We start from the raw sequence: 26,311 nt of genomic DNA on the forward strand, positions 1-26,311 counted from the left end.
GTAATGTTATATTGTGAGAACGTAATTAAATGTTAGCTAAAATTTTGGAGGGAGGATTAAGTAAGAATAAGAAGTATTACCCTAGAGAAGTTCATGTCAGAATTATTGAGTTGTCTTGTGTAACTATGCAATATTACATGTGTGATAATATTAGGTAAGTTAGTTATAAGAGTCTGAGAATAGATGTATGTATAGAAGTAAGAAATTTATGTCAAGTAAGGGACTATAATATAGAACTTTTGGATGTGATTAATTAAGTAAAGGGAACCCAGACTCTTTTAGGATTAAGGATTTGGTTAACATGTATACTTGTCTTTGTGCCATAATAAATGTGTTTCTTTATATACATTCAAATGAGTTTGTCATGCTTTCTGTGGATTGAGCTACCGTTTGAAAACTTACATACCGTGCATTAAGGGGGAAGCCAATAGTGATGTAAGAATCGGGACCACGACTGCATGCATCATGATCCCTACATTTTCTTTAAGTACTCTTGGATATTGTATCAGAGTTTAGTTGCCGGCTGGCGCAGTCTTTAATCAATACAAATTTGTCGGCAAATGAATATCTGATGTTAAGTGATACAAAAAATTAATGTTAACTGTAAAGTTAAAGTAAAGACAGAGATATAACAATAAGGCAGTCACATAGTCACACGGACCACATAAAAGCAGCCATAACACAAACAAGCACTTTTTGTCATACAATGCATGGTCTGAACTCAAGCGGTGAAGCGCTAGAGAATGATGGATTGGTCAGGGGTGGTCCCATCGCTTGGCCGCCACGATCGCCCGATCTCTCATGTCTGGACTTTTTCATATGGGGCCATATGAAAAGCTTGATCTACGATAGCCCCATCGATTCCATTGAGGACATTATTGCCAGGATTTCTATTGCCACTGTACGAGAAATGCCTGGTGTTTTCACCAATGTATGCTAATCACTACGTCGAAGGTGTGAAGCCTGCATTGATTGTTGGCGGTCGCTCTTTTGAGCAGTTTCTGTAATTTGTTCAATAAAATCTTTAATTTATGTTCTGTAATTTCTGCAATTGTTTCAAATCTCCTCTGTCATTCTTGTGTTTCTTCATTTCCTGACAGTAGTTGCTAACCCCCCCCCCCTAGCGCTTCACCGCTTGAGTTCGGACCATGCATTGTACGATGAAAAGTGCTTGTTTGGGTGTGTTCTATCACCCCTTAAAGTTTGTCTCAAGAGTTCTGAATCACCCTGTATAAGAAAGTAGATCGCCGAATAACTTATATATAAGAGAGTAGATCGCTGAATAACTTTTTATAGAAAAGTAGCTCGCATAGTAAAAAAGGTTGAACACCACTGCTATAGAATATTCCCACCTTATGTGACCACTAATTTATAAGTAGTATAGAAATAGAAGACACAACACAACATAAATAAAAAAAATGAATTTTAATTAGGAATAGATTTTTGGAAAATTTTCTAGTGTTTTTTTCTTGTTCTTTTTTTTGGGTGGGGCAGGGCCCCTTTCCCCCCCTGGGTGCACTACTGTTCATAGTTGATTTATTAGCAGATGACTGATGTAACTAGCGCTGTCAAACATGTAGGGATGAAATTAAATTGAAGAGAGAGGAAGTGATAATGGCTGTGAATAAGAAGCTATGTATTTGAGATGGGGGATAAGGGGAAAAAATGTTGTTTTACATCCATCCATTTTGTAGAAATCATTGATGATATTTAATATATGCTCACCTATAGTGAATGTTTCAGGTTTTGGGGAAAAGTTTTCTCCATATGCTGTGGTTTACCTTTCAAAATCATGCCTCGAGGATATTTTTTTGCATTAGTGTTACATTTACTTTAGTATTGCTGGTCATGTTAGCTGAATAGTTAGTGGATGTATTTGATTAATATTATTACTATTATATGACACCTCCAAATAGTCTGACTCATCGTGAGATGGCACTCAACTCTATTCCACTACACACATCTTCCCATCTCCCCTGTTACTGTTACTAATTCTCCAGCACACACAATGACACTGCTACCATCAGTGCCATCTACTTCCCACCACTACCAACAATAATATTTTTTGTTTGTAAATTGAGAGACCACAATTTTCATTATCCAGTATAACACCACTGTCCAGCTTATTGGAGGATTGAAGTGGCTTGAAAAGGTTCCATGTTTGGTCTGTAGAACCAAGTTTCTGATTTATGTAAAAAAAAAAATATATTATTATTATTATTAACATCCAACCTCCATGGAGTCAGAGATTCATCATGGAGGTACCCTAAAAAAATGTATATTATTATTTAAGTATAAAGAGCTAATAAGCTTCATTTCGGCAATGAAAACATTACTAAAATTAAGGAGATATTAAATCCCACATAGTTTTAAAACCGAATAAGAAGCTCAAAGATAGGAATCAGAGAGTTTCTTGCCGAATATAGTAAACTATAAAGTATCGGCGAACACTAGCGTTAGCCAATGCAAGTGATCCTAGTATGTAGTACAATCTCGGGCAACTCGTTGCAAAGGTGAGTAAAGTTCAGATCGCTATTCTTAGGTATTTTCCATAATGTAAAAACACATTTCCTAGGAAATGTATGCTGTTATTACATTATGGAGGGAGGTCACTACCCAGACCAGTTTCAGCCTTTTTTGAGGCTTCGTCAGTGAGCAGCTAGACCTAATACCGAAGTGTATAGCGAAAAGAACTTATATATACTCTGCGAACGAGTTTTCCAAGTAGGTGCAACCATTAAGTTACTTAAGTATAAAGAGCTAATAAGCTTCATTTCGGCAATGAAAACATTACTACATTATGGAGGGAGGTCACTACCCAGACCGGTTTCAGCCTTTTTTGAGGCTTCGTCAGTGAGCAGCTAGACCTAATACCGAAGTGTATAGCGAAAAGAACTTATATATACTCTGCGAACGAGTTTTCCAAGTAGGTGCAACCATTAAGTTACTTAAGTATAAAGAGCTAATAAGCTTCATTTCGGCAATGAAAACATTACTACATTATGGAGGGAGGTCACTACCCAGACCGGTTTCAGCCTTTTTTGAGGCTTCGTCAGTGAGCAGCTAGACCTAATACCGAAGTGTATAGCGAAAAGAACTTATATATACTCTGCGAACGAGTTTTCCAAGTAGGTGCAACCATTAAGTTACTTAAGTATAAAGAGCTAATAAGCTTCATTTCGGCAATGAAAACATTACTACATTATGGAGGGAGGTCACTACCCAGACCGGTTTCAGCCTTTTTTGAGGCTTCGTCAGTGAGCAGCTAGACCTAATACCGAAGTGTATAACGAAAAGAACTTATATATACTCTTATATATATATATACGAGTTGCCCGAGATTGTACTATGTACTAGGATCACTTGCATTGGCTAACGCTAGTGTTCGCCGATACTTTATAGTTTACTATATTCGGCAAGAAACTCTCTGATTCCTATCTTTGAGTTTCTTATTCGGTTTTAAAACTATGTGGGATTTAATATCTCCTTAATTTTAGTAATGTTTTCATTGCCGAAATGAAGCTTATTAGCTCTTTATACTTAAGTAACTTAATGGTTGCACCTACTTGGAAAACTCGTTCGCAGAGTATATATAAGTTCTTTTCGCTATACACTTCGGTATTAGGTCTAGCTGCTCACTGACGAAGCCTCAAAAAAGGCTGAAACCGGTCTGGGTAGTGACCTCCCTCCATAATGTAATAACAGCATACATTTCCTAGGAAATGTGTTTTTACATTATGGAAAATACCTAAGAATAGCGATCTGAACTTTACTCACCTTTGCAACGAGTTGCCCGAGATTGTACTACGTACTAGGATCACTTGCATTGGCTAACGCTAGTGTTCGCCGATACTTTATAGTTTACTATATTCTGCAAGAAACTCTCTGATTCCTATCTTTGAGTTTCTTATTCGGTTTTAAAACTATGTGGGATTTAATATCTCCTTAATTTTAGTAATGTATATTATTATTATTGACATCCGACCTCCATGGAGTCAGAGATTCATCGTGGAGGTACCCACTATCACACACAAAGCTTATAATTGTGCCTTAAACTGATTCAGTGTGTCTACATTCACAACACACTCAAGTAATTTTAATTTCATTAAAGTTAATTACTGTAGTTATCATGTGATTTGTTGTTTACACTCAAGTAATGTATTCCACTCACCATGTAATGAACCTGCTCCTCGCTCCTTTGCCTTACTCTCCTTTTACAACTTCCAGGAATGTCCTTTTGTTCTACCCCTCTCCTCTCATTCTATGAAGAATCTCTTCCATGTCCCCCCTGATAACTACCTCTGGCTAGCTTATATGTCTCAGTCATATCTCCCCTCCTCCTATTCATGGGACTTTGTAATTTACATTTTCTCATTTGGTCCTCATACTCTACATTCCAAAGACCACTGACCATCTTGGTGAATCTTCTCTTGACCTTTTCTAACATATTCTCATCATCATGAAATCCCAGTGATTAAATCTGTGCACAGTAAGCCATATGAGGCCTGATCAAGGTCTTATACAATGGCATCATAACCTTTTTATCTCTGCATGTTAAGGTCCTCTGCATCATTGCCATTATCCAATGTGACATTTTCACAACTTGTGCAACGTGGCTCCTGAATTTCAAGTCCTTGTCCACCACCACCCATCCCAGATCTCTCATCTCCTCTATCTCCTTTAATGTTTCTCCACCAAGTGTATACTTTGCATCTCATGAAATTTATAAAAATGGGGGGAAAAGACTTTAGCCTACCCATGGTATGAATGTATGGGTTTACATAAACGTTTTGTGGATGGGAACAGCATTAAAAAAAAAATAAGACAGAAATTATTTAATCACAGCATTGTCATCCTGGTGGAAGGATAATAGTAATAATTTATTTTATTAAGCTTTCCTCTCTTCTGTATTAACATTTAAGAACATTTTCTGTACATGTGATTTCCATCTACAATAGTGATATATATTCCAAAAAGTACTTTTTGAAGGTAATGTATTGTTCTATAATGTATTATTATGCATTTCAGGATCAAAAATGGCTCTTCCCATTATGCCTTCAGATGGAAATGTCAAAAAAGCATCAATTGGAATATTTACCAGTGGAGGAGACTCTCAGGGTAACGGATTTTGTTTTCATTTGATATTATTTTTTGGTAGTGCATTTAATACTAATAACATTTTTATTATGTATTTTGGACCACTAAATGAGCTATTTTTCTATCCCTGCATTTTTTAAATGTTTAATTTAAATTCACAAAATCTTAAAATTACATGTTTCAGTCTTTGCTCGTATGTGCTACTAGTATGGTAGCAACTGTGAATCATAAAATAGTGTTTTTTCTTCTATAATTTGCCCAGTTTCAAATAAAGCAATAAAATGCATCATGAAATTTTAAGAAATTTTGGTGTTGGATAAACAAGATAGGTTGTGATGAAGAGAGGTGATGATGGAGAGTTGTAGAGTAGGTGCCCTCCCTCAATGAGTCTTTGGACTCCTTGGAGGTGTCACGTAGTAATAATAATAGAAGGGGTCAAGATCAAGCATTGACAAGTGGTATCTGGGAGAGATGCGAAAGGAGGTTACACACCTGAAAATGAGTTACTGTGTTTGTTTATTACTGAGTATCAGAAATAGGAGAGATGAAGTTGTTACATTGATTGCATTGGACTTGCCTGAAAATTTTAATATTAAAAAAAAAAAAGGAAACATTTTGATATATGGCCATCCTCACTTGGATGAGGATGATATACTAATGATGGTACATAGGGAGATAGATCAAGAGTCATTAATTTGATCACTAGATCTGAGGATATTATTCTGAAGTGGGGGGGGGGTGATTTTGTCTCCTAGCAAAAGTAACCATGAAATATTGGCCACTAGAGGGCTGTAAGTTGTGTAGTGTTCCAGTTCCAGAAAGATAAGTGCTAATTTGAGTAATAATTGGCAATATTTCATGAATTTTAGTTGTACAATTTATTTTTGATTACAAAACGTGTCTGCATGATTTATTAGTTGAAATTGCCTTCTTTAAATATAACACATTGGTGGTACTCACAAGGTCAACTGGTGTGACTAGGTGACTGCTGTGAAAATCAAGTGGCATTAATGACATACTTTTCAAAAAGATTCGATGTCTTGAGTGTAATATGTATGTATGGTGGAGTGTAAGGGATGTGTTTGTGGGGAGAGAGAGAGAGAGAATGAACAGGAGATGAGAGAAAGTATAGATTTGTTGGAAGTGCGATATATTATTAGACCATGAGGCAACGAATGTGAAACAGACTGAAAATAGATAGAAGGTGTAAATGAAAGAAATGGAAATGAAACGAAAACTAGTGAAACTGAGGAAATGAAAGAATACAAGAATGTAGAAGCAAAAGTTAATGATAAGGGAGTGAAAGAAAGTATGAATGAGAAACAGAAAGTAAGGTATGGCAGAAAGTGAAGTAGCAAGACTGCAGGGGTGACAGAGAATGAAATTGTCAGAATGCAAGATTTGATGAAACAGTTATTGAAAATAAAAAATGAAATGAAGAATATGCAAAGTGATATTAGATGTTTAGTGGAAGCTAATGAAAGCGTGCAAGAGAATAGAATGAAAGAATTCTTCCTTTTTCCCCTCTTTTACCTTGTGGTGTCGAAGGTTTTCTATTCATTTAACCACAATCATACACAAGGATAAAGTGGTTAATCCTATGCCTCCTGGTACCCTATGTCGGTGAAAGCATTGAGTTCTCAAGGCCTGTTTGCCTGCTTGTGAGATGAAAAACCCCAGATAAACTAGGAAGAAAAACCCTGCAGTCCATGCCCAAGACTGGCTAACTTGGCTATGTCTGAGAAAGATCCTAAGCTCGTCACGTCAGCAATGGGAATCGAACCCAGGACACTCCTTTCCCAGGCATATGGTTGTGAAGCGCATAGCCACTCAGCTAACCACGTGGACTAGAATGAAAGAAAAATAGGTAAAAGAGGTGATGGGTGATTCCAAGATAGCAGTATATGAAGATTCCATAGAGGATTAGTTATTGAGAGAGTCCATAAGGTCTACTATCCAGGAGGGAGAATGAATAGGATAATTGAGGTGTTGGACATGAGGATGAAACAAGCAAGAGAGTTAATCGTGATTGTGGGGATAAATGATCTAAGTGGACATAAGGAGCATATGAGGACAAATAACAGGAAGTTATTGAGAAGAGTGAAAGATAAGGTTGTCAGTGTGTTGCTGAGGTATGACAATGATGAGTTATGATGGAGAGCCAAAATCATGAATGGTATGATAGCAGAGCTGTGTGAGGAGAAGAGAATACAGTTTGTAGATGTATGGCATGTGTTTGAGGGAAGATTGAAATTATACAGGTGTGATTGGTTGCATTTGGATGGTTTTGGAGTGAGTGCACTGGAGAAAATGCTGCTGGATGGAAGTACAGTGTGTGATGCGTGCAACAGATCAGAAGCAAGAGATGAAGTGAATAATCAGGAGAGTGGTATTGAAGAGACAGAAGTGCTTAGTAGTAGGAACAGTACTAGTGTGAGAGATGAAGAGAGAATGGGAATGCAAGAGGAACAGGGAAATGGGAGGGATCACGGGTGGACAGGGAGACATGGTATAGGGAGAGTGAATGTTGAAAGTGGCAGTGAAGGTATGAAGATGGAGTATATTACGGTGTAGGTGGGGTAGTTGAGACTGGGCAGATACGTGTGGTAAATGGTGATAAAAGTGATTGGGCAGGTGTAGTGGAGAAATCACAATCAACAAGCGGCTTGGATAGGATTGATTATAGATAGACCAAAAAATGAATTACTGTGTTTATTTACAAATGCCAGAAGCAATCAGAAATAAGGGAGATGAAATAGTTTCACTGATTGAGTTTATCTTCTTCTTCCTTTATGTATTAGGCCTAGTGGCCTGTTACGGTTACATATTAGGCTTCGTGGCCTATTACGATTTGAAACCAGAAATCCCACTGAATAGGTCAATCAGTCCTATTCCAGGACTGATTGACCTATTCATGTTATGTCTGTAGATGTGTGTGTTCGAGGGGCCGGTTTGTCTGTTCTTGGGGACAAAAAAACCTGAGTTTCCGGGTGAAAAAAAACCTCCAACTCTATGAGACTGGCTAAATCACCTTTTGTTGAAAGAGATCAGATAAAGGTTCCTCATGTCGCTATCAGGAATCGAACCCAGGTCTTTCTGACCAAAGGGCTTTTGTCTAAACTGACTGAGCTACAGAGGCTCCAGGTTGAGTTTATTCACCTGCCAAATCATTGGAATAAGTGAAACTTGGTTGAATGAAGATATTCTTAAGGTAATAGAAATGGAATGCTACAGTATTTTTTCTCAAGGATAGAATGGACAAGAAGGGAGGAGGAGTGTTGCTGATGATAGCACGGGAATTATTTCCACATAAGGTAGACATGAAAGAGGGAAATAGTGGCAATGGTTATGAGGCACTGTGATGTAATGTGGAGGTTGGTGGTTATAGGCCCAGGAATGTGGAGGGTGGTGATGAAGAAATGTATAAACAACTTGGATTAGTGAACAAAGGAAGGGTAATTATTATGGGTGATTTTAATTATGGTGGTATAGATCGGAATGAAGAGACAGCATTTGGGAATAAGGAAAATGAATTTCTCAAGGTTCTTGAGAGATAACTATCTCAGGCAGCATGTAAAGGAGGGTATGCAAGGGTTGAGAGTTCTAGATCTGACCATTTCATCAGAGGATGTAATTATGAGAGGGCTTTCACACTTTCCTCCAGTTTTCTAAAAGTGATCATGAAGTGATCACCTGGGTTGTGACTAGCCATATGCAAACTTTTGTGAGGAAAGGATATATGTGGAATTATAAGGCTGGTGACTATGACAAGCTTAGGAGACAGGTAGGTGCTATAAATGAAGAGTTGAGCGATAAGGAAATAAATTCTGCTTGGGAACTGACAAAGAAATACATAACATCATCAATGTGCGAATGTATTCTGAAGGCCAAAAGGCTGAATAAGGAGGGGCAAAACGGATGAATGAGGAGCATGAAATCTGAAAGAAGGTACTTTGGAGGCAGTACAAGATGAATAATGGTAATAATTAGTTATATGAAGAGTATAAAGAACAAGACAGGAGAGTGACTCAGTTAGTAAGCAAAACAGAAGTGCACTATGAGCAGAAATTGGCAAATCAAGCAAAGAAAAACTAGAGAGTTTTTCAGATATATGGCAAGTAGAAGAAAGAACGGCTGTGGTAAGATGATGTTAATGGATGAAAATGGTAGAATGGTAACTGCTGCAGGAGACATAGTTGAGGTATTCAGTGATCAATTTATGAGGAAATTAAGTATATAGAGGACATAGGAGAGGATAGCTTAATTATGAGTGAGCAGGAGGTATTTGAGGAAATAAACAACCTTGATATCAATAAGGCAATAGGATTTGATGACATGTTACCATGCATCTTAAGGGAATGTTCCAGGGAATTGGCAGTAGCATTGGTATGCCTGTTTAATACGAGTCTTACAGCAGCACAAGTCCAAGGGAGTGGAAGGAGGGTACAGTTGTTCCACTGCATAAATGTGATAATAAGGCTATTGCTTCAAATTATAGGCCAATCTGTATATCTGGAGTTGTGGTGAAGGTACTGGAGAGATTGGTGAGACGCAAGATACAGAAATGGGTTGATAGCAGCAGTATTCTCTGTGGTTATCAGCATGGGTTTGTTAAAGGGAGATCATGTTTTACTAACTTATGTATCATAACAAGGTGACAAGTACCTTGGAGAGGGGGAGATGTATATACAGTGGTGTACTTGGATTTTGCAAAAGTTTTGATAGACTGCCACAAGACAAGCTGTTAAATAAATTGAAATAGATGGGATTGGATAACAGACTTCTGATTTGGATCAGTGACTGGCTGTCAGATAGCTATCAGAAAGTTGTATATGGGGATGCCGAAAGAGGAAGGTCACTAGCGGTGTACTGCAGGGGTCAGTTTCGGGACCATTGTTGTTGTTCAATTTGTTTGTTAATGATATTGCGATGGGTTTATCTACTGATCTACAGCTGTTTGTAGATGATGCAAAATTCGGGAGAGCGATGCAGAGTCAAGCAGACTTAAAGGAGGACTTGAATAGATTGCATGAATGGGCAGGTAAGTGGAACTGTCAGTTCAATGTTGCAAAGTGTAATGTTTTGAGATTTGGTAAAGAAAGTAGAGGAGATGAGAGATGTAGGAGTGATGGTAGACAAGGATCTGAAATTCAGGAGCCACATTGCACAATTTGTGAAGATGTCACATCGGATAATGGCAATGATGCAGAGGACCCTGACATGCAGAAATAGAGAGGTTATGGTGCCATTGTATGAGGCCTTGATTTGGTCGTAGGGTTTTCATGGTAATAAGGATATGTTGGAAAAGGTCAAGAGATGATTCACAAAGGTGGTCAGTGGTCTTTGGAATGTGCAGTATGAGAACAGATTGAGAGAATGTAAGTTGCAAAGCCTCGTGAATATATATTTGAGACACAAGCTAGTCGGGGGGTAAAGAAATTATCAGGTTGACATGGAAGAGATTTTTCATAGAATGGGAAAAGGGGGGGGGTAGAACAAGAGGCCATTGCTGGAAACTGTATAAGGAGAGTGTGAGCAGAGGAGTGAGGAGAGGGTTCTTTGCATATGAAGAGTGTTGGTGAGTGGAATGCATTGCCTGAGTATGTTGGGAATGTAGACACATTGATTCAGTTTAAGGCACAGTTGGATTTCCATTGTTTGCAGTAGTGTGTACCCCTATGATGAGTCTCTGACTCTATGGAGGTCAGATGTTAATAATAATAATACTAATAATAGTAATCATGGCTGATATACAGCCATTATGCCAGATCACATGAGGAAAGAATATATGTTGTTGTTGAACTACTAAGCCAATGATTATGGAAAGCTCAGGAGTCTGAACAGCACAGAATGAGGAATTAGGTTGGAAAGAAATCATTATTGCTTGGGAACATACTGAGAAATATTTACCAATAGCATTGTTTGAATGTATTACAAAGATTAGGAGTAGTGTAAAATGACAGAATGGTGAGAATAAGGATGTAGACATCGTGAAGAAAATGTATTATAAGGCGGGAAGGCAGTAATCAGTTACTTGTAGTGTATGAATTGCAATATGGGATGGACTTATTTGGTAAGAAATGTGGAGTATGAACAGTGTGAGTCCCATCAAGACAAAAAAAAAGTCTTGGAGTTCATTTGATATATGGCCAGTAGAAGAAAGAATAATATTAGTTAATGGAAATGATAGACTGGTAACAACTCCAAAGGTTGTTACTGAAGTATTTATTTTTTGAAATTTTTTTACTTGGTTAGACTATAAATTAAAGATGCTAAGAAATTATATTCTTGGTTTAATCCTTTGTCCATGTGTATCAAACATAATTTGAATGTGATATGGAAAATATATGACTTCTACATTATTCCAGCCTTGGTATCTTTTCCTGGTCTGGTTCCCACTGATAAGATCTCAATAAAGGCTGAAACCTGTCTGGGTAGTGGCCCTTCCCACAGTGCATAGCATTATGTACATCCTAAAGGTAGGGGTTGGTGCTTTGCATTATGGGATACTAAGGCAATTTATATGAAGTCATTGGCCTTTATATGCAAGTAGCCCACCCATGAAGGCACTTCACCTGCAAACTATGTTTGCTTACACTTATACAAAGAATTAAACCGAGTATATGATTTATCATCATTAAATTCCTGCCATGTACCCTCAAGGGGTGTACAGGATAGGATAGTACTACATGAAAAAAATTACATCATTACTAACTTCCTATCTACAATTTTCCTCCAAATCAGTCTGTTACTTGTCAAGACTCCAACATTATCAGATTTTATATTTCTATCGTCTAAGGCACTTTGTACCGTATCAATCCACCTATATCTTGGTCTTCCTTTGGGTCGTTTTGCTGCCAACCTGGCAGAGAACACCTGTTTTGCTAATCTTTCTTCACCCATTCTGTTTAAGTGACCATACCACCTGAGATTAGCTCTGCTAATGCATTCCTGCAGGTTGACAATGTCAAGTTCTTTCTTAATATCCTCGTTTTTATTATGATATTGCCATTGATACCATCTGTTCACGCCTCTGATCTTTCTCAGGTCTCTCATATCTGCGGTCTCTAGTCTTTGGTCAAGTGTTTTACTTCTGACCCAGCTCTCAGAGCCATAAGTTAAAACTGGTTTGAACACTGTCTTGTATACAGCTAATTTAGTGTTCCAACTAATTTCTCTCTTATTCCATATGAATTTATTCAGTTGACTTCCTACCATACCAGCTTTGCTGATTCTGTTGTCTATTTCTATATTTAATTTACCATCTTAAGTAAAAAATCGTCCCTAAGTAGCTGAAATGTTTCACTCATTCCACAGGTTCTCCATTCATAACACAGTTGACATTTTCAATGATTCTGCCTAATTTCATTGTCTTTGTCTTTTTATTGCTGACCTTCATACCATATCTATTACAACAGGTATTCAGTTTAGTCAGAGAATCTTGCAGACTTCTGGCGGATTTATTTAGAAGTATAACATCGGCTGCATAAAGCAAAGAGCTGACATTAACATCTCAAATTCTGATATCATGTTTAATACCACTTTCCTTCATAAAGTGATCCATATAGATAATGAATAACAGAGGGAATAATGTACATCCTTCTCTCACACCAGATTTAACATTAAACCATCTTCCTGTACTTCCTTCAATTCTAACTGCTGAGTTATAACTGAAAGAAAGACTAAGTATTGCTTGATATAATGCCCCATTCACACTGTATAATTCTAGCATATTGAATAGCTTCTCTTTTGACACCTTGTCATATGCCTTTTCCAGATCGACAAAACTTAAATACAGATCTTGTTATATTCCCATGCTTTCTCGACTGTTTGTCGTAAAGTGAAGATCTGATCCTGACAGCCTCTATTTGGCCTGAATCCAGCTTGTTCTTCACCGAGCTTTTCTTCCACAATTCTTCTCAACCGTTTCTCAAGTATGCTTGCATAGATCTTGCCAGGAACACTCAGTACGGAAATACCTCTGTAATTCTCACATTCAGTTTTATTTCCCTTTTTATATATGGGTACTATGAGAGCTCTACTCCAATCATTGGGAATTCGCCCCTCTGTCCAGGCTTTCTGAACTATGCAGTGCAGCCACTGTAAGACTCTCACACCACCATACTTCAGCATTTCTGGTCGAATATCATATACTCCTGCTGCCTTTCCACATTTCAAGCTTTTGATGGCTTTTTCTACTTCAAGTATGGATATGTATTCCTGACTGAATGCCTGGTCAGTGTCTTTTACCACTGTGCTGTCATCACTGCTTGTTTCATTTAGCAATTTTTCAAAGTAATTACTCCATACTTCAAGGATATCTTTTTCTTCTGTTTTCATGTCACCTTTATCATCTCTAACTCCTTTTACAGCAGACTTTCCTCCATTCCTAAGCTTCTTCAACAACCTTCAGAATATTTTGCCACCTTCTCAATATTTATTTTCTATATTCTTGCCAAAGTCCTCCCATGACTTTTGTTTAGCATTCTTGCATTTGTCTCTGTATTCTCTAAGAGCACAAGCTGACTTATTTGACAGGAACTTTTGATAAGCTTTCTTCTTTTCCTTCACTGCCTCTTTAACTTCCTGTGTCCACCAGGGAGTTCTAATTTTTTTTATCCTTGCAGACAACCTCGCCACATGCCTCTCTGGCAGAATCAGTCAATGTTTTCTTCAGAGTTTGCCACTGAATCCCCAAGGTTTGATTCCTGTTCTCAAACTCTTTCATTTTTTCTTCAATAATCTTTTGTGTATTTTAGTCTACAGTTCACATCTGAGAGCTGCTCAACTTTTATTCGCTTTAAAACTTTCTTACATGTTATTCTTTTCAATATGAAATTCAATTTCATCCTGCTCAAGACTAAATAGTGATCACTTCCAATTTCAAATCCTCTGTACACTCTGGTGTCCTGCACCAGGGAGAAAACATCAACAATAACTATCAACAATAACATAGTCAATGAGACTTTTCTTATTCCATGCCACTTCTCTCCATGTGAATTTGTGCACATTTTTATGTTGGAACATTGTGTTAGTAATAACCATTCCATGTCCTGAGCAGAAATCCAACAGATATTTGCCATTATTATTAGCTTTGCTCTTTTCTCAAAATTTTCCCAAAATATTTTTGTATGTCTCACAATCATTTCCTACTCTGATATTTAGATCCCCAACAAGGACCAACTTTTCCTTTTTCATTGTGTCAGTTGCTTTTTCTAAAGCCTCAAAAAAATTCCTCCACTTCTACCTTAGTAGAATCTTCTGTGGGACCAGAGGCACAAATAAGTCTCATTGTCCAGTTCCCCATTCTCATATTTGCCCACATTACTCTACTTGAGACTGATTGCCATTCAAGAAGATTAGCCTCGTATTTTGTGTTGAATACTATGGCTACTCCTTCTTTTTCTTGATTGTCATTGCCTGAATATAACATTTTGTATTTATTGCTCAGAAAGATCTCACCAGTTTTTGTCTTTTTTGTTTCAGTCACCCCTATTATGTCGATCTGGTACTTATCCAATTCCTCAGCTAGCTCCATTTCTTTGCCATTCAGGCTTCTTATGTTGATAGTACCAATCTTTAACTCTTGTGATGTCGAGTTGGGGTTTGTTTTCAGATTTGTTCCAGTAGCTGACTTTTCGCTGTTCACCCTGGTTCCCTGGCGAAAACAATGGGGACCTTGTTTAACTGGGCGACGCCCAGCTGGCATGAAATTTTGTCATGTCGTACCATCATTTTTTATTTTGGTTTAACTAATAAGAATACAATTTGGTCGGCCAAATCCCAAATTGCCAGCCCATCCTCGTTTGTTCAGTATCCAAGTAGATACCCAACAGGGCGCACTACGAGAAGGTGAGGATTGGACATTAGGTCAGAAGCCCTGGTCAATTCTCTGCATTCCTTTAAAGGCTATGTGGAAGGGTCCTCTCAGTTATACAGCTTTGACCCTAAGCATCCCCTTAAGCAATATAGTTTATTGGCATCTGTAATATAGAGAAGTATTTAGTGATCAATTCATGAATATATTCCATTCTTATGTGATATCATGTATAGTGCCTGAGTGAGGAGGGACTGATGGTGAGTTCGCAGGTATTAAGTAAACTTGATAAGATGATAGGATTTAATGACCCATCATTGCATGTTTTAAGAGAATGTTCTAAGGACTTAAAGCAGCCTATTCTTGTGATAGGGAGGATTCCTATCAAGAGTGGAAGGAGGGTAAAACTTTTCTACTTTACAATGAGAATGAAGCTGAGACTTAAAATTATGGACCAGTATGTATATCTTGTGTTATGATAAAGGTATTTGAGAGGGTGATGAAGGCCTGAATCTGAAATTGAATTGATATCAGCTGGATTCCCTGAGTGGCAGCACAGATGTTATGGCCAGCTTTTTTTAGGTATCTTTACTTATTTCAGTAGGGTAGACAAATGTATTCGATGAGTGAGACAGGGAGAAAGAGGTGCATAGACAGATAAATTTTGATAGATACATCAAATTTTGCAAAGGCCCTTGATAATTTCCACATGACCAGTTAGCATTTAAATAGGGACAGATGCAATTAGTTAATTGATTAGTGAGAGTAACAGATTGGCAGTTTGATTGGAATATCTGCAAGTTGTTTATACAGGATCATTATTCCAGAAGAAGAAAATTGACAATGATATACTGCAGAGCCACTGTTGTTTATCTACAGTATGCTAAAGATAATGGGAGAGGTTTAATACCTACTGCACATGACTGGGGTTGTAGTGACTATGTCACTATGATAGTTTAGATACATACTTGAAGCAATAGTTTTGATTCTGCAGTACGTAATTTCTATAAATACTGAGTCCTCGTTTCTGTACTGAGAAATTAGTATTGCCCTGACTTCAGAGTTGACCACGAGTATTGCAGCTCTCTTTCTTTCTGATCCTTTGGAAAATATTTTATAATTCGTTGGAAAGCCACATATTTTGTAGTTAATGTTGTAAGGTTCTTGTATTAATGCTAGTCCTATATTTTTTCTATTGATGAGTTCTGTTAAGTTATTTACAGCCTTGATAGAATGTTGACGACTTAGTTGAAGGCATGCTAGGAAAGTAGTACTGTTTCTGCTAACTTTATTATTGCTTTCCATAATCTATGTTTTGAATTTTGAGTTGCCTATAGTAGTTGTATGTTGTGCATTCTTTGCTTAGTGCCATGTGTTTGCAGTCATTTTTAGTTTTGGTGTGCTTGTTATGATTTTGGCAATTTATACAGTTAATCTTGGGCTCATTTTGTGGGCACTCACTGAATTTGTGTTCTTTAAAGCTGAATGGACAGGTGATTTTTCCCCTACAGTCTCATGTATGATGGTGGAACTTATTGCTGTTTAAAGACCTCAGAACGCTTATGTAGTCTGCTGAATTGCAAATTCTCCACAGCATTTTAACACTAGTTTTCAGCAATTTGGTTCTCACTGTTGGATCAACTTCAATAATTAAGTTTCTCTTGTTCGTTTTTTTTATTTATCATGATGAATTTCTGTGTCATCTTTGTATCGCCACTGAAGAGTTCTTCGTCCTCCATGTGTATTGCATCAGTTGCATTGTTTGTATCGATTTCACTTGGAATATTATATATAATTAGCCTCCTTGGAAGATGTTTCTTACTGGGATTTGCTACTAACGTGGCTTTGCATTCCTTCGAGATTTCGTTATGTAGCAAGTCTATGCTGGTCTTTTCTTTGGATTCCATTAAGACTCCTTCATTATTAATACTTTTAATTTTTTTCTGATTCTGATTTTGATTTTTTCAGGCCTATTTTTTGTTATATTATATTTTTGGTTTCTTCACTATTTAGTTAAGCTATCAGTTTCACTGTTAATTTATGGCAAGGATTGTTTTCAGATTCGTCTTTGTTTTTAGCATCGTTTTTAATGAATATACTGAGTAAGCTCAGCTAAGTTAGCCTGTTCCTGCTTGTTTCTTGTTTGTAGTGGACTGTGGTTCTTTTGATACTTTTGTTTCATTTCATTGAATACCTTCATTAGTTTGCTCACTGCAGTTAGGATGTTCTTTTTTAAATTATCTTGTACTCTGGCTATGTTACGCAGCATATCAAGGGCTTTTTTGAACTCTAATTCATCCCGTTCTGCCATCTTAGTGTTAATCTAAATTGTAGTATTATAACCTTCCTCTTGAACTGCTAAGTTTTCTGAGGTTCAAAGTTTAAGAAACTGTACTTACAGTTTTGCTGCTTGTTTCTAGAAGTGATGCTCCCATTGAATTCAGAGGGTTGATTTTTGTGGCTTTTGTACCTGGCAGTGGTGGGTGGATGATAACCCTTGCTATGGCAGTTAATCCTATTATGAGAGGGACATTATCTTTAAGGGTAGCTGAACAATGGATACAGTCTTCTTAGGAAGGACCTCCCATGATGAGTCTTTTGACTCCATGGAGGCCTGAATAATAATATATTTTTTGTGCAAATTAACTATGTAGACCTTAGGTAACAATAGTATGAGGAAGACTTCCAAAGAACAGAGGAAGATGGAATGAAAGAGGTGGATGAAAATTGTAAGAGGAACTCATTGAATCACCAGCAGTATTTGGTCCATAAAGATAGAATAAAATTCACTCATATGTGCTTAGAACTACAATACTGTGGTGTAAAATAATCACTGTTAGAAAGAGCACTGCACAAGCTATCAGTCGGTACTGTTACATCCAGTTTTCCTGATTTTGTGTGTGTGTCAACCCAACACATGAGGAGTTACAAAACCCGTAGCAAATTAGTGCCATGTATGAGCAAGTGGTTAAAAAGACAGAACCTGTTCGAGTGATGACAAGAGGCCATCCCTGGAAGTTACAAAAGGAAACTGTGAGCAAGAGTGTGAGGAGTGGTTTCTTTGCATGGAGGGTGGTTGAACCATGGAATGCATTGCCTGATGGAGTGGTGAGAGCGAGAATGGTCAATGAGTTCAAGGAGTGGTATGATAGACTTTGTGTTTCTTAGGAAGGACCTCCCATGATGAGTCTTTTGACTCCATGGAGGCCTGAATAATAATATATTTTTTGTGCAAATTAACTATGTAGACCTTAGGTAACAATAGTATGAGGAAGACTTCCAAAGAACAGAGGAAGATGGAATGAAAGAGGTGGATGAAAATTGTAAGAGGAACTCATTGAATTACCACAGTGAAGAATGTGGTTCCGCTATACAAGGCATTAATTAGCAGGGTGTATTTAAAACTGGAAAGTGAATGGATACTGATCAGCATTTGTTCATGCATTTATGGATTTAAGGGAAGGTGAAGAGTGGTGGTAAGGCAGAAACAGAATATCTATGAGAAAGTGCCTGAAGGAAGTCTGAGAGAGAGAGGGGATTATTAGTCTACCAAATTGCCCTTATCTTGATAGTATTCGGAATTTTTAGATAGGTTTTGGAGTGCTATGTTTCATTTGAGAATAATATTCTAAAGCAGAGTGGATTTAGGATTTATACAGTATTATAACTTAAGAATGTACTAGTGAGAAGCAATGTATTTTATTTATTAATTTTATTAAATTAATAAATATATTTATTAATTTTATGGATCTTATGCTAGAAAGGATTAGAAGTATTAAGTCCATCCTGGCTTTCTGAGCTTCATTTGACCAGAATATTCCTCTCTCTCTCACTCACTCACTCACTCACTCACTCACACACACACACACACACACACACACACACACACACACACACACACACACACACACACACACACACACACACACACACACACACACACAGCAGTATGCCCTGAAGTTGCAGATGCCACTTCTACTTACCAAATTCTGTGCAAAAAAAACAACAGCTCTGTTATACAGATGTAAATAAACATCTGAGAGACTGCTTTTAGAATCTGCAACAGCTATACAGCATTATCCTTACCTGAATAAATATGGCCATTTCTCTCAAAGAACAGTATTGGTACTGACTGAGCTATGAATTTAAATCTGAAATGCAAAGAACCTTTGTAAGAGCTTTTCAGCTGAAGATGAGTTAGCCATTCCACATACATGGAGGTGGCAGGGATTTTTTCTCAGAAAAAGCAGATTTTTTATCCTGCAGAATAGGCAAACCAGTTGGTTAACACATGAATTAACTTAACATACATAAGACACTGGCTTCATTATAGCTTTAGTTGCTTGAACTGTAATTTCACACATTGACATTGAACTCAGTCTGTGTTTGCCTTCCTTCTATAGTGCCTGCATGCATGTGCTTATCTTTGTATCCTTCGTGCTTGTGAAACTGTTTTGGTGCCCAAGGAAGAATATCAGGTTATAACAACTTTTATCTCTAGATGGCTGTTTCTTCTGTTAAACAAAAACATGAGTAATCATCATCATCTGAATGTTCTGTACTAGTGATCAACCCAAAGAAAGGAGAAGAATCAGTGAGAGGTTATTCCATGTCAATGGAGACAAACTGAGAGTTGTTCTGTGAAAAATGTTTTCTTTAGAAAAGTAAATTTGAACATAGTTAAGAAGAGAGATAACAGTTACTGTATATTTGGAAGGAGAACTGGTTAAGAAGAATCATGGGTGTTGTAGGAGATAGAGGGTTATCTAGTATTCTGGTGAATAGATGAATAGTCTGTGAAAGATCATTGCCGACAGCAGATATTTTGTTTTCTCTTCCAGCTTGATCAGTGGTATTGGAGAAGGGAAGCCTGTTTGAATTATGAATGTGAGGCCCCAAAGGAAGACAGTTTCACTGTGTGGGTATTTCGACTGCAGAAGATCAAGCTTAAAGACATGTAATGAAAAAAAGGTCAGAATAATTATAAATATATGGAGAGCAAATGAATGTGTTTGAATCAGGCAAGGAAATTTTGAAACAGAGCAGATCAAGAAGAGGAGACAAAAGAATATTCCAATGGGAATAATTTTTTAATCCTGAAAAATATCGACATATATGAAATAACTTGTATTTTGCAGTATGCAGTATAATTGCCTCTCAAGTATGCAATCATATTGTATACTTCAGTTCTATTTTAGCTTTCCTTTTATTATTATTATTATTATTATTATTATATCACACCTCCAGGAAGTCCAAAGACTCATTGAGGGAGGGCATCTACTCTACAACTCTTCATCTCACTACTCCACCAACCTTCATCATCTAACACCAATGCCATCTACTGCCGACTTCCACCACTAGTACTTTCACAGACAATCACAAACATCCATGTTCGTGATTGTCTGTGAAAGCGGATATGCTAACCACTCAACCAACCGGGCCGGCTTTTAGATTCATTTCTGTTTCTTACTTCAAATTCTTCATTCTTTAGGGCACAGTGGTAAAGTGCATCTAAATTCTCATTGAAGTACATAAACATACTGAATTTTCAAGCTACCAGTACAAATGAATGAATGTGATATATCACTGATGAGTTAAATGTCATAACTTATAATAAAAGTGAATTTTTTTTAATCTGTTGTATACAAATTTTAAGTATGTATGTTTTTATTTTATTTACCTGTTGCTGTGTCATTATCAACTAATATTTCCAGTTCTGTAGTGATTCTATGAAGAAAATAGTTCTAACTAGAAGAAGATAGTAGTCGATTTCCTATCTTTAAATTGACTACTAAAAATATTCTCAGCTATATAAAATACAAAAATGCATATCAAATAATCTGATTGACTATATATATTAGTATACTTTCTCATGACATCCACACATTTTAAAGAGTTTAAAATTAGTCTTTCATTCAAGACAATTTAGTAGAAATTTATATTAAAACTCAAATATCAGGCTTGAATTCATGACTAGAAACAACCTCCTGTGACTTTTCCATAATTTGAAAGAAAGAAAGAAAGAAATCACTTTTCAAAAGTCTGTCATTTGAGTGAGGATATTTCTGTGTTTTATGTGGCAATAACTGATATAAGAATTGAGGTTAATGAATCAAAGGTACTTAGGATATTGCAGAATTTAAATGCAAATACTGCTGTAAATTTGGGTGGGATATTACATAAATATTCAAAGAAATTGCCATTGCCTCTTACTTGGCTTTTAACTTTAGTCTGAGATTTGCTAACATCCTAGGGAATAGAAGGAAAGTAAAATAGTACCTTTGTGTAAAGGAGGAGGCTTGAAGACTGCAGTAGAAAATTTACAGACCAATCACCATCTTGAGAGTGGTTGTAAGTATTGGAAAAGTTGGTTAAAGACAGAATTCAGGAATGGATAGATCACAATATGATCCTCTGTGGGGGGGGACAACATGGTTTTGTTAAAGGTTGATCTTGCCTTAGTAATTTATTAACTTTTTATGATAGTGGACAAGGGGGAATGACTGCACAGTGATACTGTTGGATTTTGCTAAGGCTTTTGACAGAATAACCAATAGAATGCTCTTATGCAAATTAGAATAAATGAGGATGGATATTAAACTGATATGGATATGAGAATGGCTCATGGACAGATACCACAAGGTAGTTTATGGAGGAGCAGAGCCCAGGATGAAGCAAGTGACCAGTGGTGTGCTGCATGGCTCTGTGCTTCTACCATTAATGTTTATTTTGTACATAAACGATATAGGAAATGATTTGAAGGGATTTGAAATGATTTGATGTTGCAAAGTTGGGTAGCATAATAATTCATGAAGCTGATGTAGAGAGCTTGCAGGATGATTTAAATAAGCTAGCAGTATGTGCAAAAGATAATGTCAGTTCAATGTGGAAAAGTGTAAAGTTATTCATTTTGGGATTAAAAGATTATAAGTGTGTACCACATTGATGGAAATGTACTCCAGGAGATTGATGAGACTAGGGACTTAGGGATGTTGGTGGATAGAGTTGAAGTTCAGAGGGCATATTGCTAAAGTGTCCATTGAAGTTATTATTCCTCTTTATAAGGAATAATAACTTTATAAGGTGTTCATACATCCACACCTGGATTCCTTGAAGACAAGGAAGTGATAGAAAATATTCAGAAGCAAGTAATCAGGTGGTGAGTGGTGTAAGGAATGCCCTCTACATTTAGAAACATTTAAGTTACTAAAAGGGTTTTATAGGATTGATGCAGAGAAAATATTTCAGTAGTGGGCTGGTGGTGGAAGAACAGGAGGTCTCATAGAAAGGCTTATACGTTGGTTATACATGATTATTAATTAACTTAAGGAATTCACAACGTACACTAGAATATAAATTAAATTAAACTTTAATATATATTTCCAATATTTTGGCAACGTCACATTGCCATCTTCAAAGGAACTTAAAATAAAGACACGTGCACACAGGCACTACACACAGTAAATAAGGACAAAGCGAAGAAGCTATTGTTTCTCCTAAAAGTCCTGATGGTGCCCCCTAGTGGGCTATGTAGGTATTCTTGACCGTTGGGCTGAAGATCTCCTGATGTACGTCTTCCAAATTTGGAGCAGTCTCATGCAACCAAATTTGTTGAGGTTTGGCATGTTTCTTAGGGCTGAGGCTGATTCCATGAAAAGTCTTTCAAATTTGAACTTGCTACTATGGTTGAAGAAAGCCACAATTATACACCAGCAAGTTCAAATTTGAAAGACTTTTCATGGAATCAGTGTGGTGTTTTCCTGCCCTAGTGATGCTAGAAGTCTCCATTTATTGATTACATTGCTAACCATTGATTTTGGATACTCCAGTTGAGTGGCAATGGCACGTATGGACATTCCACCAATGTGACAACCCACAATGACACCTCTCTTGAAGTCACTGAGTTCACGTCATGTTGTCACCCCCCCCCCCCCCCCGTATTCAACTGCTATGATGAAATATTGCTTCCTACTATCTGCACCAGTTTTTTATGTTTTTAAAACCTGGAATGTTCCATTACTTCAAATAATAGGAGTATCTGGACAATTATTGGTGGATAGTGTATATGGAATTGTTTCTTTCACACGAGAAGTTAGATATGTTAAATACATAGCAAACTGAACAAATTCAGTAACAGCTCTTTTTTTAAGGCCTTGCAAGGATCCAGAGAAGACTGACTAAGGTGGTCTCCAGTTGCTGGAATGTTGGGTATGAATAAAGATTTTGAGTAAATGCAATTTGCAGAATCTCAGGAGGAGTTAGGATATGATTGAGAAGTATAAGCTGGTAAGTGGTTGTTACCAGATTAATGTGGAAAATAGTCTTCACAGAATGAGAGAAACTAAGATAGAATTGAAACCATCTCTGGAAGCTGTATGAGGAGCCTTTTTTACATTGATTGGTGTGGGTAGTGATTTGAATGCATTGCCTATGAGTTAGTGAGTGCATGTGTGTTCAAGAAAACATTGAATAACTTTGAAGGCATGGTTTAATAAGCATGCCTTCAAATTATTCAAAGTTATTTTTGACTTCATAGAAGTCTGATGATGATAATAACATGGTGTATTAGGAACTGTTTTTATCACTGCAGTATGCATAACAAAAGAAATCTCTTAACAAAATAAAAATTTCATTTTGTAAGATATATTTCTTTATGAGAAGTCCTTGTCATTTTTATTTCTAATCTTCAGTGTTATTTTCATCATGTTGTATGCTTTTTGTGCTCATTCCTCCTTAACTTCAACTCCATTTCCTCTGTCATAACCAGATCCCTTTTATCATCAATATTTTGCTGTTTGGTCCTGTTAGTGTAATACACACTGATTACCTCCTCAGTGAAAGATTAGGCACAATGATGAACTGCAATTCTTGGCTCAAAGCATTGGTTTATTCAAATTCTCCTTCAGGGTCCCAGTGTCTTTTTCATTTGCTTTTTTACTGTCCAAATTGCACTGTCCACTATCTAAAGAAAACAATCAAATATTCCCTTTTGAATCATTTTCTACCTTGCAAATTAAGCAGCTGTTGTCCAAGTATAGAGCAATGTCATACTGATGATCACCTGCATTCTTATTTACATTCATACATGTGATATTGCAACAGTGGTGGCTCGGACATAAGCACTGCGACACTGCAGCACCCCAAGTAAAAAACGAAAAAATTAAATTTTGTTTATGTTTATAAATAATAACAATGCTTACAACATTATATAAATGCAATACAACATGTTAAAGGTTATAGCTTATGTTTCGATATTGAGAATAGTTAATAATTGGAATTGTTCGATTAACACTTTAGATTACGAACAAATGCACTGCGATCTAATGCAGTGTCGGAATTATCATGTTTGGTTAGACTTATCAGTTGCGGCTGGACTCGTTGATATTCGTTTGTACTTGTCACTGCAGGTAATAAGTGAAGCTGACATTGCTCAGTGAGCAATGTCACTACAGATAAATTGTATGCTTGCGTCCATTATTTCTGTGAGATATGAAACTTTTATTATTGGTGTGTGTTCGTGGTGAGGGTAAAATATTTTTGGTAAATCTTATTTTATTCTGTTAAAATAACATATAATTATTTATTTATTATAGATACAAGGATTTTATTTTCAAATAATATTTTTAATAAAGCAAATTTTTTTAATATCTAAATTTACTTATTAATAAATTGGTTACTGATTAGGAAAAAATGAATTATTTTTCTTATTTTGTATATGCAGCACCCCCACTTAAAATTTTCATCAGCCGCCACTGTACTGCAACAACTTTGATACTTCTCCACCATGTAATTCATGTTACCAACTTCATATCCGTCCTCATTTACTCCAATTTATGTAATAATCTTTCTGCAGTATCCTGTCAAATGACTTTGCAAAGGCTATCCATTTTCCTTGTCCAACTTATCTGTCACTTTATTATAAAAAAAGTGAGTAAATTGCTAATGCAAGAAATTACAATTTGTCTGTTGTAGACTTCACTTTTATCTTGAATCTTCTGTCACACATATTGGAGAATACAGATTTGTATAATGAGCCTGGATTTTGAATGAAATGATTGAAACCATTATTTCCACATCAAGCATTACATTACATGATCAGTTGACATTAGAATGTAAATAGTAGTCTAACTAAGATGAGTGGAAATTCAATGAGTAGTCCATTCTGCAAGAATGGAAACACACCATGTTATGGTCTGAGTTAAAGAAACATAATTGGATTCATATTTTTGACAAATGTTATGATGAATGCAACCTGGACTGGGAAACTGAATGGGGGGGGGGTAACACAGTGTAATGGGAGCAGTAATATATGTATATATGGGGATGGCCAGAAAGAAATAAAATAGCCTGGAATGATTGGAGAGTAGTTGAGTCTGGAGAGAATATGGGATAAAAAGTTATAAAGGTGTGCAGACTTGAGTAGGTTTGGAGAAGCCACTGATGAAAGGTCACATGAATAGGACTAGTTAGACCAAAAAATAAATTGTTTATCAGAAATAAAGGAAATGAAATTGTTGCACTTATTCGAACCGCAATCAACAGTCATTTTCATCCAACTGTGTTTCACGTATTTGAACCAAAAATGGTTTGAATATGTGAAACATAGCTGGATGAGAAATTATATCCTGATGGGAACAGAAATGGAAGATATTCCTTTTTGCATGAGGATGGGAGCAGTATTCTCTATGATGGTCAGGACGAGTTTGTTAAAGGTAGGTCATGTTTCAGCAATCTACTTATATTCTGTAAGAAAGTGTCTTATTCACTGGATAAGACAGATGCATACACATTGGTATATTTGGACTTTTCGAAGGCCTTTGATAGAATGCTACAAAACAAGCTTGTGACTAATTGGGAATAGAGGATTGAATAAGAGACTAATGAGTTGGATAGGTAATTGGCTGTCAAAGACAGGTTTTATCTGGTTGTGTTTGGGGGCAGGGTGGGGAGTGATATATCATTAACATACAAGTGGGACAGGCCTTACTTGAGATATGTAGATGGTGCAAAATAAGGAAGAACTGTGAAGATTAGAGCAGATGTTGCCTTACAGAAAAATCTGAGTTGGCTGTGTGAGTGGCACTTCCAGTTTAATGTTGCAAAGTGTAAAGTCTTGAAATGTGGCAGGCAAAGATAGGATGGAGAGTACATAATTAATGAGTAAATTTTGAAGGAGATGTAGGACATGAGAGACCCTGGAGTGAAGGACAGATACCTGAAGATTAGGGGCCCCCATAGCTAAATTTGTGAAAACAAAATGGATTATGGCAATGATGCAGATGACTTTAATATATACAAGCAAAGAGTTATGGTTCCCTTGTATAGGTCCTTAATCAGGCTGTATATGGAATACAGTACACATATTTGGTTTCCAAGGGGTGAGGGATGAGGATATCT

The 26,311-nt window shown here is 36.7% G+C and overlaps 1 protein-coding gene across 1 annotated transcript in view; it reads left to right on the top strand.

Annotated features, from left to right (window-relative positions):
• The window catches only part of LOC150107472 (ATP-dependent 6-phosphofructokinase-like), a 443,838-nt gene that overhangs the window by 19,362 nt on the left and 398,165 nt on the right, over positions 1-26,311 (top strand). The window contains exon 2 of the mRNA XM_090391320.1: positions 5,029-5,118. Within this exon, the coding sequence (XP_090247446.1) occupies positions 5,037-5,118 (82 nt within the window). The 5' untranslated portion in view covers positions 5,029-5,036. The remainder of the gene's footprint in view (positions 1-5,028; positions 5,119-26,311) is intronic.

Source organism: Typopeltis vanoorti, chromosome 4 (genome assembly GCF_054136105.1).
Source record: "Typopeltis vanoorti isolate ZY-2024b chromosome 4, IOZ_Tvanoo_1.0, whole genome shotgun sequence".
Taxonomy (NCBI): Eukaryota; Metazoa; Arthropoda; class Arachnida; order Uropygi; family Thelyphonidae; genus Typopeltis; species Typopeltis vanoorti.